The following is an 11,746-nucleotide window of genomic DNA, read 5'->3' on the forward strand; positions in this document are numbered from 1 at the left end:
TAACAGACTATATATGTAAACAATATTAAATTAACAGCGATCTTTTATTGTTAAAAGCTCCATGACCTTCTCTTTTTGCTCCCTTTAATATTCCAAAACATCACACCTATTCTCCTCACACTTCTATCTCTCGCACAGCTTTTCCACGCTACCGTTAGCCTGTTTATTGGAATGCAATGCCAGACCTGCAGAGCGTTCTAGAAGGACTTGAACAGTACCCCGACACGGATAGTATTGAACCTCTTGAGGAGATCCAACAGCCCGCTAATTGGGGATTCACTATCTACCGCACCTATTACGGCCCTTCTTCCGATGACAACTGGAACAAACTGCTGGCCGCTACAAAGAGACATGCCGAAGAGGAGCTTATGACATATGACGACCATGAGGCAGCCGAGAAGCTCAAACCACTTTTCCGTTTGGACGCCCGGTCTGACCCCTCTCTGCTGAGCGGTCTGGATCGACAGGCCCTGTGCCAAATCTACAAAGAAGGCAAGGGTGGAAAGCCCATGCCTTCGAAATCAGGCTTCGTCTTCTTGCTTGCCGATGAAGGCGTGCTCAATCAAGTTGGAGAGGGTACCTTCATCGTCAAGGCGGTCGACGCTGAAGAAACGCCACGGGAGGAGATTCCTCTGCGAGAGGGTGACGAACCACCGTACTGGGGCTGGATGAGAATGGAGACACGCCAGCTTCTGGAGTTGTGGGGAGAGCTCGAGTGGTTCCGAGGTATTCAGTGCATGACCTGGACGGTCCATCAGGCGGATCTTGACGAACAGGTGTGGGAAGGGAGCGATGCAGATTGAGTGCTAGTATTTGGACAATTGGCTGGGATGGCATGGCTATGTAGATGTGTACAGCTACCAGAGATGATTTAATGAACCACCCAACTCTAGACTATTAAGGCAGAGGTTGCCTAAAGCGTGAGGTATTTGCGATGAGGGTGGCCAACTCAGCCTCGAGACTGTTAAGAGCCTGTATGGCACCTGGGGCGGCCGGGTAAATTGGCAATCTACAAAGCAAGGAGCACAAAGGAGCAAGCAATCTGACCCCTGATCATGGAAACTGTTGACCCAATATTTACGAAGCCGCCATAAATACGCTGGATGCACGGCACACTTTGCGTCGACATGTCAAATCCATCCAAAAAATATTTGCCCCAGAGCTAAGATTTTTCCAATGGCGGATCATCGACGCGTATCGGGCTGCACTGGCAGAAACGCAAGATGAGAACTGTGAGCCGGAGGTGTGGCTTCATAGGTGGAGAAAAGCTCTCACGCGTGTCGAAGAATTTAACCCCTCACCCGTCCAAGATCATCACGGGGTTCGCGATTTCTTTGAGGCTATATCAGTTTTTGTTGAGCCAGAGTGGCTAGCGGTCATGGTTGGGGAGTACATCTGCCCTTCCAACATCGACAAGAAGAAATAAACATACAGACCATTAGCCAACATTTCTTCTACCACATCACATCCCTTTTGTTACCGTATAGCAAACCCGGTAGTTGCTCGAAAAAAAAGAAAAAAAAAACGGCCAAAGCAAGCGAAAACAAGGCCACCATGTCCTGTCGTTGTGGATTAAAGAAGCACCCTAGGGACCCTGAGGACTGTGGTGTTCTCGAATTTGTCATTAGAGGTTCCACAGATCGCAAGATCAAACGTCCGACGATCAAAAAACAGAATGACATCTGGAACGAGGTTTGGAAGGAGAAATGGGAAAAACTGCGCTAGACACTGGAACAAAAGGGCTGGGATATCCCAACACCGCAGGCTCCATTGAGATGATAAAACCAAAGATTAGAGGGCTAAAGATTGGGAAGCGATCCTCAAGACGGTGTTCTACGGCATTTGAATTTAATGATGGCGTGTATTAACCACTGCTCTTTGTTGTTTGTGGCCGATGGCTTATTTTGGAGGTCACCGCCTTCACACAAACCATGGGATACTAAACGTTGAACTTGATACACTAGCTGGAAAGACCTAATTTGGTCTGTATTTTACTTGAACCGAGCCGGCGTCATTCTCCCGTACTCTGGTAGCCGAGACAAGCATAGCTCTGGCGAGTACTTTGACATGTCTAAGAAACTGCGGAATCTTCCACGCGGTTCTAAAAGCTGGCACTTATCGATGCCAGGCAAGGCACCAATACTCTCAAGCGGAAACATCCAGAAGCCCATTACTGGTCGCGGCGCCTTGGCCAATTCTGCTGGTGTTTCTTCCCTCGCCCGCTCTTTATAGAGTTTGCGTTTCTCCTTCAGAATCTGCTTCCACTTCTTGTCCTCCTCTTGAACCCAGTGATCAGCATCGTCTCTGTTGCATATTCATAATGACGAGGGACTTTCGTGGCTCAGCAAAAAGCGGTAGTCAATCTTAAGTTGGCTCTCCTGCCGGCGTAACCTTCGGAGTAACCTGAACCAGGCAGAGACCCCTCTATGCGGGGGATGATACCCCTACGTGCATGTTTTCCAATTCTTCTTCGATCGGTCTTGAATCAGTGGGTAGCCTGTCGAACCTGGTGATGGACGGTGTGACTGGGACAGAGCGATTCATTTTACAACCTCCACGCCCAGGGTACAAGAAGGTAATGGGATAGATCATGCGCTGAACTATGTACCTCTGGGAAAAAATGACTCGCTCCAACCTGGAAATAACTTGCCGCAGTAGCGAAGTCTGCCCTTTGTGAGCAAGACGTATCTTGCCCCCAACGTTGACATTTATGAAGTAGGTCGCAGGTATCGACAGGTTAACGAGGCCGACGTATCGTGGGTCGTGAGTCCACACATCATGTGCGAAATTCACGAAACCTCGTGCAGACTGCCTGGGATTCTCGTTTGTTTGGATCTCCACAATGTCTAACTCGGGACACAAGTAGAGGGTTCCATTCTCTTCGATCTTTCCACCCCAGTCGTATTGGCATGGTAGGTGAACCCGGTAAAAGGACAGTGCGGCTTGTCTTGACTCGGAGATGACACAGAACAGCTTGCTTATCGCCTGCCGCTCCTTCAAGATGATATGGTATCTTCGGCCGGGCTTGTACAGATGACGGCGGGTCTTTGCGCTGTTCGTGGTTGGCTTCTTCTCCTCTCTGGCAACTGCTTGCACGGCTATTCGTAGAAGATGCTCATGGCTAAGTGCTTTTTCCAAAATCAGGTAGCGAATATCGGTAGGGAGTCTGGGAAACAGCGAAAATGTTGCAACCGGTTGAGGGACCGGATTGAAGGTCTGGAAATGCTCATTCGAGCTGTCTGCCGTGTTGGTGGGCTCCATTTTGATGTAACCGGAGAGGAGTAGAGCAGCGAACCCTGTATTCTTGAGGGTTGAAAGGCTGTCTCGTGTAAGCACACATGGGCGTTTACTCCGTGACTCACAGTGTCTGCTCCTAAACTCTATAACTACGGCCGGCTAAACCATCAGACGACGTCGCTTGAATACCAACAGCAAGCCTTTGTTAAACAAGGTTTGCATGACAGCATTTGTGTAGCTTTCGGCATCATCACCAAACAATCAAGAGAGGAGGCCCAGGTATCTATCTGATGAGCGGATATTTGAGACATATTTATAGGCAGGTACATCATTGAATAAGAATCAGATAAATATTAGAAGAAACTCTATAAAGTATTAACTATTCCTTTGACCCCTCTATCGTAATTCCAGATTCTATTGTACAAAACGGAGAACAAATATTAACGACGATTCATAAAGATAGCCTTAGCGGGATACTAAATATCCACAACCCTCAGATATTGTGGCAGATCATATGAGACGCCCAGTCATCTACGCCTTTGGCTTGACAGACTGGGGATTCCGAAAGATGTTCTTCGGATCATATGCCGCCTTGATCTTTTGTAGCTTCTGCAAATTGGATCCCCAGTACATCTCGGCAGCCCTGTCCGCCTTCAGCTGCGAATCGGGGTAATTGGCATACATGCCCCAGGTGCCCTCGGGAAGAGACTTGGAGATGCTCTGGCGCAGAGTCGTAAGTAGCGAGAAGCCATCGCTGGGATACTTTTGCCCCTGTGGGACACTGTCGTAGAACTGGAAGAGCAACAGCGCGTCGCGGTGGACGTAGGCCATATCGGTTGGCTTGGGCTTCGCCACGGCTGAGTACTGGCCGCCTTGGATATCCATCTGGATCCACCAAGAATGGCTGCTGCTTTTGCCTGTGGTGGAGATGGAGTTGACGAAAGACTTGAACTGCTCCAGCGAGAGTTCTCGGGTAGTCAGGCTTGTGGCGTAAAAGGTATCGTGCTACACTCTTGTCAGATCCCGATATCAGAGGCGAGTAAGAGTTGACTTACAGCATTGTAAGAGGCGCTGGTTGGGTTAATGTCTGAAGTTCCAGCAAAATGCGTGACCAGCTCAATCCATCCAACAGTCGAAGCGCTCACTTGGACGTTGAGTTTGCTGAGAAGAGGCTGGAGAGCCTTTCGCAGACCGGCCTCATCGCCGACGTAGGCACCATCGATGCTATACCCATCCTTTCGAATAGCCACCTGCATCGTAATCTCGCTCGGCATAGTCTTGCCAAACTCTTGCACATCCCAAAGACCTTGAGCGGCGGTTTGCTGATCCCAGTTGAGGCCAATGTCGAAGTAGGTCATCTTCTCGGGGGCAGGGAATGTGTTGAATTCGAGCTCGGCGACAATTCCGAATGAAGCTCCAGCGCCTCTGATACCCCAGAAGAGATCTGAACGCTCCGTCTTGGAACAGTGCACAACTTTGCCATCATAGAGGACGACTGTAGCGCCGATGATCCAGTCAAGCGTCAAGCCGTGCTTTCGTGAGACCATACCGTAGCCGCCGTGCAAGGCATGCCCGCCAAGACCAACTCTAGGTTTCATTAGCAAGTTTCTCAGAGATCTGGTTTTCTGGCCACAATAACGTACCCGGGGCATGTGCCATGAGAAAGAGCTCTCTTGCCCTGGTTATACAACTCAGTGGCCACATGTCCAAGCCTTGCTCCGGGCTGGATCTTGGCTGTTCCGTCCTTGGCCAGCTTCACGCTATACAGGCGGTCGAGCTCGATCACAAGGTGTCCGTCCTCTCCGCCGAGGCCAAGTGAAGTGTAACTGTGACCACCACTCTTGCCGCTCACAGAAACACCATGCTTTGAGCCGCAGGAGACAGCAGCAGATATCTGAGCGACGGTGGTCGGAACTGCGATGGCAATCGGTTCAAACTGAAGCCGCAGGTTGTATGCTGTACCGTCCTGGGTCCAGGTTTGGCTGCCTTTGGTGTCGATGGGGACTTTAGCGTTGGTGAGACAGCTAGTGACGGCCTCTCGCTTGGTGGGGACGGCTAATGATGGAGAGACCAGAGCAACAAGGCCAATTAGCCCGCGGAGCAGTTGGGAACGCATTGTAATTGTCTGAGATAACTGGCGAGATGAGGAGTGAATGGAATGCAAAACGGCTGAGACCAAAGTGATCCAAGGCTATTTAACATCATGGCAATGGCGATAAACATTGGCAACGGGGCTCTGCCCCACAGATCGGCGCCTTACGAGAGCTTCCGTCTGCCGAAACCCGAACGGACGAGTCCGAAGATGGAGAATACGAGACGAGCTAGAAGTGAGGCGCCTCTTGATGACGAGAGACGGTGTTGAACTCGGCGGTATAGAGAGCTACTACCATTCCACGAGCCGACAAGCCGTGAATAGGAGAGAATGGCGATTTTCTCCTTCGAAAAGAAACTTCAATGACGAAAATTGAGATCTCATCTCACCCTCACAGAAGGATTCTGATCAACGGGTCTTCCCAACTAGCGTCGATTAGTGGCAACTTTGCTCGTACCCGACAGACCCGGCATGACGGATGCCAATCCACAAAAAGCTAGACCGTCTATAATTAGTAGATGTTCCGGAATGTAGTTGACGCCATGATGTCACTGTTCCCACTTTCGAAACAAAACTGTTCGGGGTAGACGATCTCGTGAACGAAAGAGAGTGCTACGTTACGATCAGTTCAGCCACGCGAGACGCAAGCAGGCCATCGCCAGATCCGAGCCGTGGCGATATCATTCAGTCAAGACAGAGCTTAGCCTGTGGCTGGTCGCCTATGCTCAGTGTGGGAAACAGGGTGTCAGATATACATACGTAGGGTAAATGGTCCCTTGTACGATTGGCGAGATCTTAATTCATCCACGTTACTCAAAGCAGTCACAAGAGTTTGACAGTGTTGGGGTTTCAAAACGCTAGGGGATCAACTGCCTCTACTATGGCCGCCTACAAGATCTATCCACGGTAATGTTGATAATGATGAGCAAGTTGCGAACTTGACTCTTTGATACCATCTCCGTCCCACTCTGTGGCTTCTACATTAAAGAAGTGAAATCATCAGAAACAAGCAAAATTCCAGTCCTTGTTTAATAGCCGTTAGTTCCGATATCTTTGTTGGCGAACTACTCTTATGGCTTATATACTCGTTTCAGTGATAATAATATTAGGTCTATGTGTACGGTTTCCCTCATCACCAACTCCCATCCCACCACAACACGCTCTAACATTAGCCAACTGAGTCCAGCACAATGTTGATCGCCTTTGATTGGGGGCCTGTTTGGAGAAAGTGTCTGGTCGGGATTACAATGTCTTGACTGCATAAATTAACATGACTAAAAGATAAGTCATGCAGCACAGCCTGCCTCAGCTGTGTAACCATATTATCCGTAGAATAAATCCCATTAATCTTGTTCTGCAATTGTGCCCAATGTCAAATGTGGCGCTCGCTTTGAACCAATACCTGCATCAGGCGTCTTTGCTATTGGTGAAATGCTAAGCGAGGTTGTGGTGGTGTACACGTTTCATTTGGCGCCGCAGCAGAAATACTCAATGAGGTACAAGCAACGAGAAAATCTCTTCAACGTGTTCGTCAGTACCGAGAAATAGCCTGTACACACTTTTCATTCAGCCCCAAAACCCCTTTCCCCCGTAAGTGTCGCCGACATGAACGCCTGAATCACCCTTGACCTCCATGTCCTCGACGCGGTTGGTGTTGCGATAAGGGAAGCCCACTGATTGACCGGATGCCTCCTTGGTGAAGATGTTGCCGACTTCGAACTTCCCAGACTCGGTCGTCCTCACGCGGGCTGCAAAGTTCTGGACTTCGACTCCCGCGAGCTTTTGTTTTGCCAAATCATTTAGGACGGGGTCAAGCCCGTCGGCAGCATCTCGGATCAAGTGCAAGCTCTGCTGGTCGCCCACTTTCTGGATTTCCGCTCTCGCCAGATCCATCGAAGCTTGGGCGACGGAGGGGAAAACCAGTTCCAGCTCGTCTATGGACGTGACGATGTTGTCGATTAGATTTCCCAGTCGCTTCTTGTCGTAGAGCGCCCAGCCAGTCTTCTTGACCAAGCTTGCACGGTCCTGTCGTTTCTTGGTAATTGTTTGGAACTCATTTCGAAGCTGTTGTGAGGCTGGATCCAAATCCGCAAGTGTCAAGGCCACCCGGTTCTGCTCTGGCGTCGATTGTTCGTAGCGGCGCGAGACCTTGTAAGCCCCTTCAATGCTCCCAACTATCTCTCGCAAGATATCTTGAGCATGTCCCACCGATTCATCTGCAGGTGCACCGGACCGGAATCGAGGGTCGTTATTGATATCGATAGCGGCGCCCCATCGATCCAGACGCCACTTAGCCACGTCAAGCCTCAGTTGACATCTGCTGTAGTCTTTGCCAAAGTGCCGGGCGAGTTGGATGTACTCGAAGCAGTCGACGCAATCGTTGAAGAGAGCAGCGATGCTGATGGCGCCAGAAACGGCGCCGAAAATTTCGGTCGTGTTTGAGAATGTTTACAACCTGAAATTAGCTTACAGGGTTGGCTCAGGTGAGCCTGCTTTAAAGCAAAATACCATTGTCCTATTACTGGATAAGACCTTCAAGCCATCTGCCTTGGCGACAGCCTGCTTTGGGCTTGCATTGGTGGGTGTGTGGCCCTGCATATTGCACTTTCGCCCTGTTTGTTACCAACAGTGTTGCTATTTTCAACCCCCCCATCTTTTTCTCCTCCCTCTTCAAAAGTTTTCTCAACATTTCCCCCTCACTGTTGTTCTGCACCCTCTGTGGCCGTTTCGCAACATATTCAACTACACCTGGGCGAGGCTGTACACTGTCGGTTGTGTGCCTCGCCATCATTACCCCTCTTCGCTATTCGACATGGAACACAGCAACTCCAACCAGGTGGGATCCATGTCTGCAGCAGGCTCCGCGAGGATTCAAATCGGCAATAACCCCACAATTCACAACACGACATACAACTACTCCCAAGATGGTGACGCGAAGTACCTGGCGGCATTGTGCTCCACCGATCCTCGCCACGACAAGATTCGCATCGAACAGACCAACGGTGGCCTGTTGAAGGACTCGTATCGCTGGGTCCTGCAGAATCCCGACTATCAGCGCTGGCGTGGCCCAACCGAGAGCTGGCCGCTCCTTTGGATCAGGGGCGATGCTGGCAAGGGAAAGACAATGTTGCTCTCGGGCATCATTGATGAACTGCAACCTTTTACAATATTGGCGGATCCGACCAGCCATACATCGCTATCCTATTTCTTCTGTCAGGCAACTAACCCGGGCCTCAACAGCGCCACGGCGGTTTTGCGAGGCCTTGTCTATCTCCTTGTGGATCAACAAAGGTGCCTCCTCTCACATGTACGCGACAAAACATCCCTAGGGCCTGAGCACTGGAACTCAGGAGTGGCCACCAGAGAAATTCTTTCCAAAATCTTGGAAGATCCAACCCTTCAAAACACCATCTTGGTCGTCGACGCTTTGGACGAGTGTATTACAGACCTAGAGCTTCTTCTCCAGGTTGTCATTTCAACGTCATCTCCAAAAGTCAGATGGCTTGTTAGCAGCCGCAACATCAGCGAGATTGAACAACATCTGGATCAGGCTCAGACAAGAGTTGCATTGTCTCTGGAGCTCAATGCGGAATCAGTGTCCCAGGCTGTCAACTCCTATATTCACTATCGAGTACACCAGCTGAGTGTTAGCAAAGGATTTAGAAGCGACGACCTGAAGTTTGCAGAAGACTACTTGTCCCACAATGCGCATGGCACTTTTTTGTGGGTTGCGTTAGTGTGTCAACAACTTGAGAAGAGCGAACCTTGGGAGGTTAGGGCCTACCTCGAGCTCTTCCCCGCGGGCTTAAACCGGTTGTACGAAAGAATGATGGATCTGATCTGCTCTCCAGTCAGCTCGGGTCTCTACATGAGGATTCTTGCCATCATTTGCACCGTTTTCCGCCCAATCACCTTGTCGGAGCTCATGGCAATCGAGGATCTACCCGGAGATGAAGACATGCTCCCTAAGATGATAATGAAGTGCGGCTGTTTCCTGACCGTCAGAGACAAGGTCGTTTATTTTGTTCATCAGTCAGCGAAGGACTTTTTACTCAAGCAACAGGGTGCACTTTTCCCCACTGGTCTCCCCCAACATCATCTACATCTCTTTCACAAGTCTCTCAAAGGCCTTGAAATCCTCAAAATGGATATATATGACCTGGTCCACCCTTCTGTGTCAGTGGAAGAGGCTCTTCTCAACCGTCCCGAGCCTGATCCTTTGTCTGGCCTGGCCTACTTCTGCCAGTTTTGGGCCCATCACCTACGCGATGCCCTACCCGTCCCCGCTCAAGACGCATCACACTGCAACGGGGTCCATCAGTTCATTGCTCGCAAACTTTTGTTCTGGCTGGAGGCACTCAGCCTTTATCGTAACTTACCAGCAGCGATGGTGGCTTTGCAAATTCTCCAGAACCTGCCACTGGTAGGTTTCCGGCCCAGAAAAGCGTTGGCGTGTTTGAGTCTAATGCCTATCCGTGACCAGGGCTCCGACGCGGTGGCGCTTGTTGAGGATTCTTGCCGGTTTTTTCTCTACTTCCGGCCGGTTATTGAAGTGCATCCCCTCCAAATATACATGTCCGGTCTCCTCTTCAGCCCAGAGGAAAGCTTAATACGCCGCCACTTTGAACAATACAGCCCAAAGTATGTGGTGGCAAAGCCCCAAGCGGAAAAGCAATGGCGTCCATATTTGTGGGCTTTCGAGCTTGGACGCGACAGCTATCTTCCTTCTTTGACATTTTCCCCAAACGGCGGGTCCTTGTTCGTCTCGGCCCGTTTTGAGGATTCAGGGGGATTGAGGGAACTTTCGGTCAGCGATGGCAAGATGCAGATGTATCTGGCCTGCCATCACTTAAGGCGAATTGCACTGTCACCAGACTTGAAGTGGTATGCTGGCGTTGCCATAACCGAACAAGATGGTATGTGCCTTCAGGTCTATCATCTTACTTCAAACAGTATCAAGTGGACTGCAAAACTTGACGACCGTCAGGTTAGGGGCCTCAAATTTTCGCCCAACAGTCAGCAGTTGGCAGTCTTCTTCTGTAACGAATTCGTCCTTTGGGATATTGAGGAGCGCAGCTTTCAAAAGTGGACCTTCGGTATCTCTCTTGACTATTCTGACTTTGTGGAGATCGAATTTTCTTCGGACGGCGTTCTGGTGACATTTTTTGAAGCTTTTTCTGACACCTTTGCCGATATTCTTGTTCTTGAGATTAACATCCTCACGGGGATCCAGTGCTCAATCTCCCCTACATGGGGAATGCCTTTTACTCCGAAGGGCACTTTTCTTGCGGGCTTCCCCCCAACTCCCACCGACTCATGATGTGCACCAGGGACGAGATATGGGATTTGGATATTTCCAAAAGAAAGCAACAAAAACAGTATCTCCTTCACCATTCCCTTAATAGCGACGTATGTTGCATGGCTTTTTCGCATGATGGGTCTTGGGTAGCTATAGGCACCGAATCCACAGTGCTGCTATGTGGGAGGGGGGAACGGGAGGTGCTACGACAGGTTGCACTATCATCAAATCTTCCTCCTCTCTCAATCGCTGTTTCCTTTGACGACCAGCTACTTGCAGTTGCTTCCGAGGCTGAGGTGTGGCTCTGGGATGTTTCGCTGCTTTTGTCCGAACAAAATGGCCGCGACAGAATGGCTATTGAGGAAATGCGTGTCTCGGATAACGGGAGGCTAGTGGCTTATGTCCTTGCAGATGAAATTCAAGTCCGAGATGCAACGACAGACAATGTTCTTGACGCGTTCGCGACTATACCCGAGCACATTAACAATCTTTCACTGTCATCTCAATGCCGGCTACTCGTATGGAGTTCCTCGTCACTACTCTTCATCAGGGACCTGACCCACAAAAAACTCCGTCATATGATTGTGGCCGAGGGGTCAATTCTTCATCTGGCCGTTTCTAATGATGAAAGCAGCCATTCTCAGTGGGTGGCATCAATCACCCGGAAGGATATACATGTCTGGAATGCCACAACGAAGGCACTGCAATGGTCATTGAAACGCCCGTGGGACTTGCTCACATCCTCTTGTGGACTACAATTTTCCAATGATCAACATGTGGTATTACGGTCTGGATTATTTGGCGAACAGTTGATCCATTACAATATCAAAAACAGTACACCGCTTTTGCTTACCAAACTCAAGAAGCGTGGCATCGGTTTCTGTTCTGATGGATTTGCAATATCACCTGACTCGCACTGGTTGGCTTGTCAAGCTGATTCCGGGAACCAGATAGCCATATTCGAGAAGCGGACGGGCATTCAAAGAGGGTTGCTAAATATCCCCACGGCACACCTCTTCTTTCTCGACAACTCAACTATCTTGACAGACCAAGGTTGCATCGCCATCGACACTTACCAAACCGAATGTTTCAGTAATTCAGATACGCGAAGTATGCGG

The 11,746-nt window shown here is 49.9% G+C and overlaps 5 protein-coding genes across 5 annotated transcripts; 2 read left to right on the forward strand and 3 right to left on the reverse strand.

Moving 5' to 3' along the window:
* Positions 1-176: 176 nt before the first annotated feature.
* MRS44_007137 (uncharacterized protein) lies at positions 177-803 on the forward strand (the record flags this gene model as incomplete). Its single annotated transcript, XM_046277052.2, has 1 exon — positions 177-803. The coding sequence occupies one exon, from the start codon at positions 177-179 to the stop codon at positions 801-803; it is 627 nt and encodes a 208-aa protein (XP_046129334.1).
* A 1,188-nt stretch (positions 804-1,991) lies between these two features.
* On the reverse strand, positions 1,992-3,261 carry MRS44_007138 (uncharacterized protein; the record flags this gene model as incomplete). Its single annotated transcript, XM_065620413.1, has 2 exons — positions 1,992-2,304; positions 2,636-3,261. The coding sequence occupies 2 exons, from the start codon at positions 3,259-3,261 to the stop codon at positions 1,992-1,994; spliced, it is 939 nt and encodes a 312-aa protein (XP_065476485.1).
* Positions 3,262-3,768: 507 nt separating this feature from the next.
* MRS44_007139 (uncharacterized protein) lies at positions 3,769-5,353 on the reverse strand (the record flags this gene model as incomplete). Its single annotated transcript, XM_046283752.2, has 3 exons — positions 3,769-4,242; positions 4,293-4,824; positions 4,881-5,353. 3 exons carry the CDS (start codon positions 5,351-5,353, stop codon positions 3,769-3,771), a joined length of 1,479 nt encoding a protein of 492 aa, XP_046129332.1.
* A 1,542-nt stretch (positions 5,354-6,895) lies between these two features.
* Positions 6,896-7,927, reverse strand: MRS44_007140 (uncharacterized protein; the record flags this gene model as incomplete). Its single annotated transcript, XM_046284227.2, has 2 exons — positions 6,896-7,727; positions 7,800-7,927. 2 exons carry the CDS (start codon positions 7,925-7,927, stop codon positions 6,896-6,898), a joined length of 960 nt encoding a protein of 319 aa, XP_046129331.1.
* Positions 7,928-8,141: 214 nt separating this feature from the next.
* Positions 8,142-10,649, forward strand: MRS44_007141 (uncharacterized protein; the record flags this gene model as incomplete). Its single annotated transcript, XM_065620414.1, has 1 exon — positions 8,142-10,649. The coding sequence occupies one exon, from the start codon at positions 8,142-8,144 to the stop codon at positions 10,647-10,649; it is 2,508 nt and encodes an 835-aa protein (XP_065476486.1).
* Positions 10,650-11,746: the final 1,097 nt, after the last annotated feature.

This window comes from Fusarium solani (genome assembly GCF_023522795.1).
Source record: "Fusarium solani strain SB1 chromosome Unknown bctg00000004, whole genome shotgun sequence".
Classification (NCBI taxonomy): Eukaryota; Fungi; Ascomycota; class Sordariomycetes; order Hypocreales; family Nectriaceae; genus Fusarium; species Fusarium solani.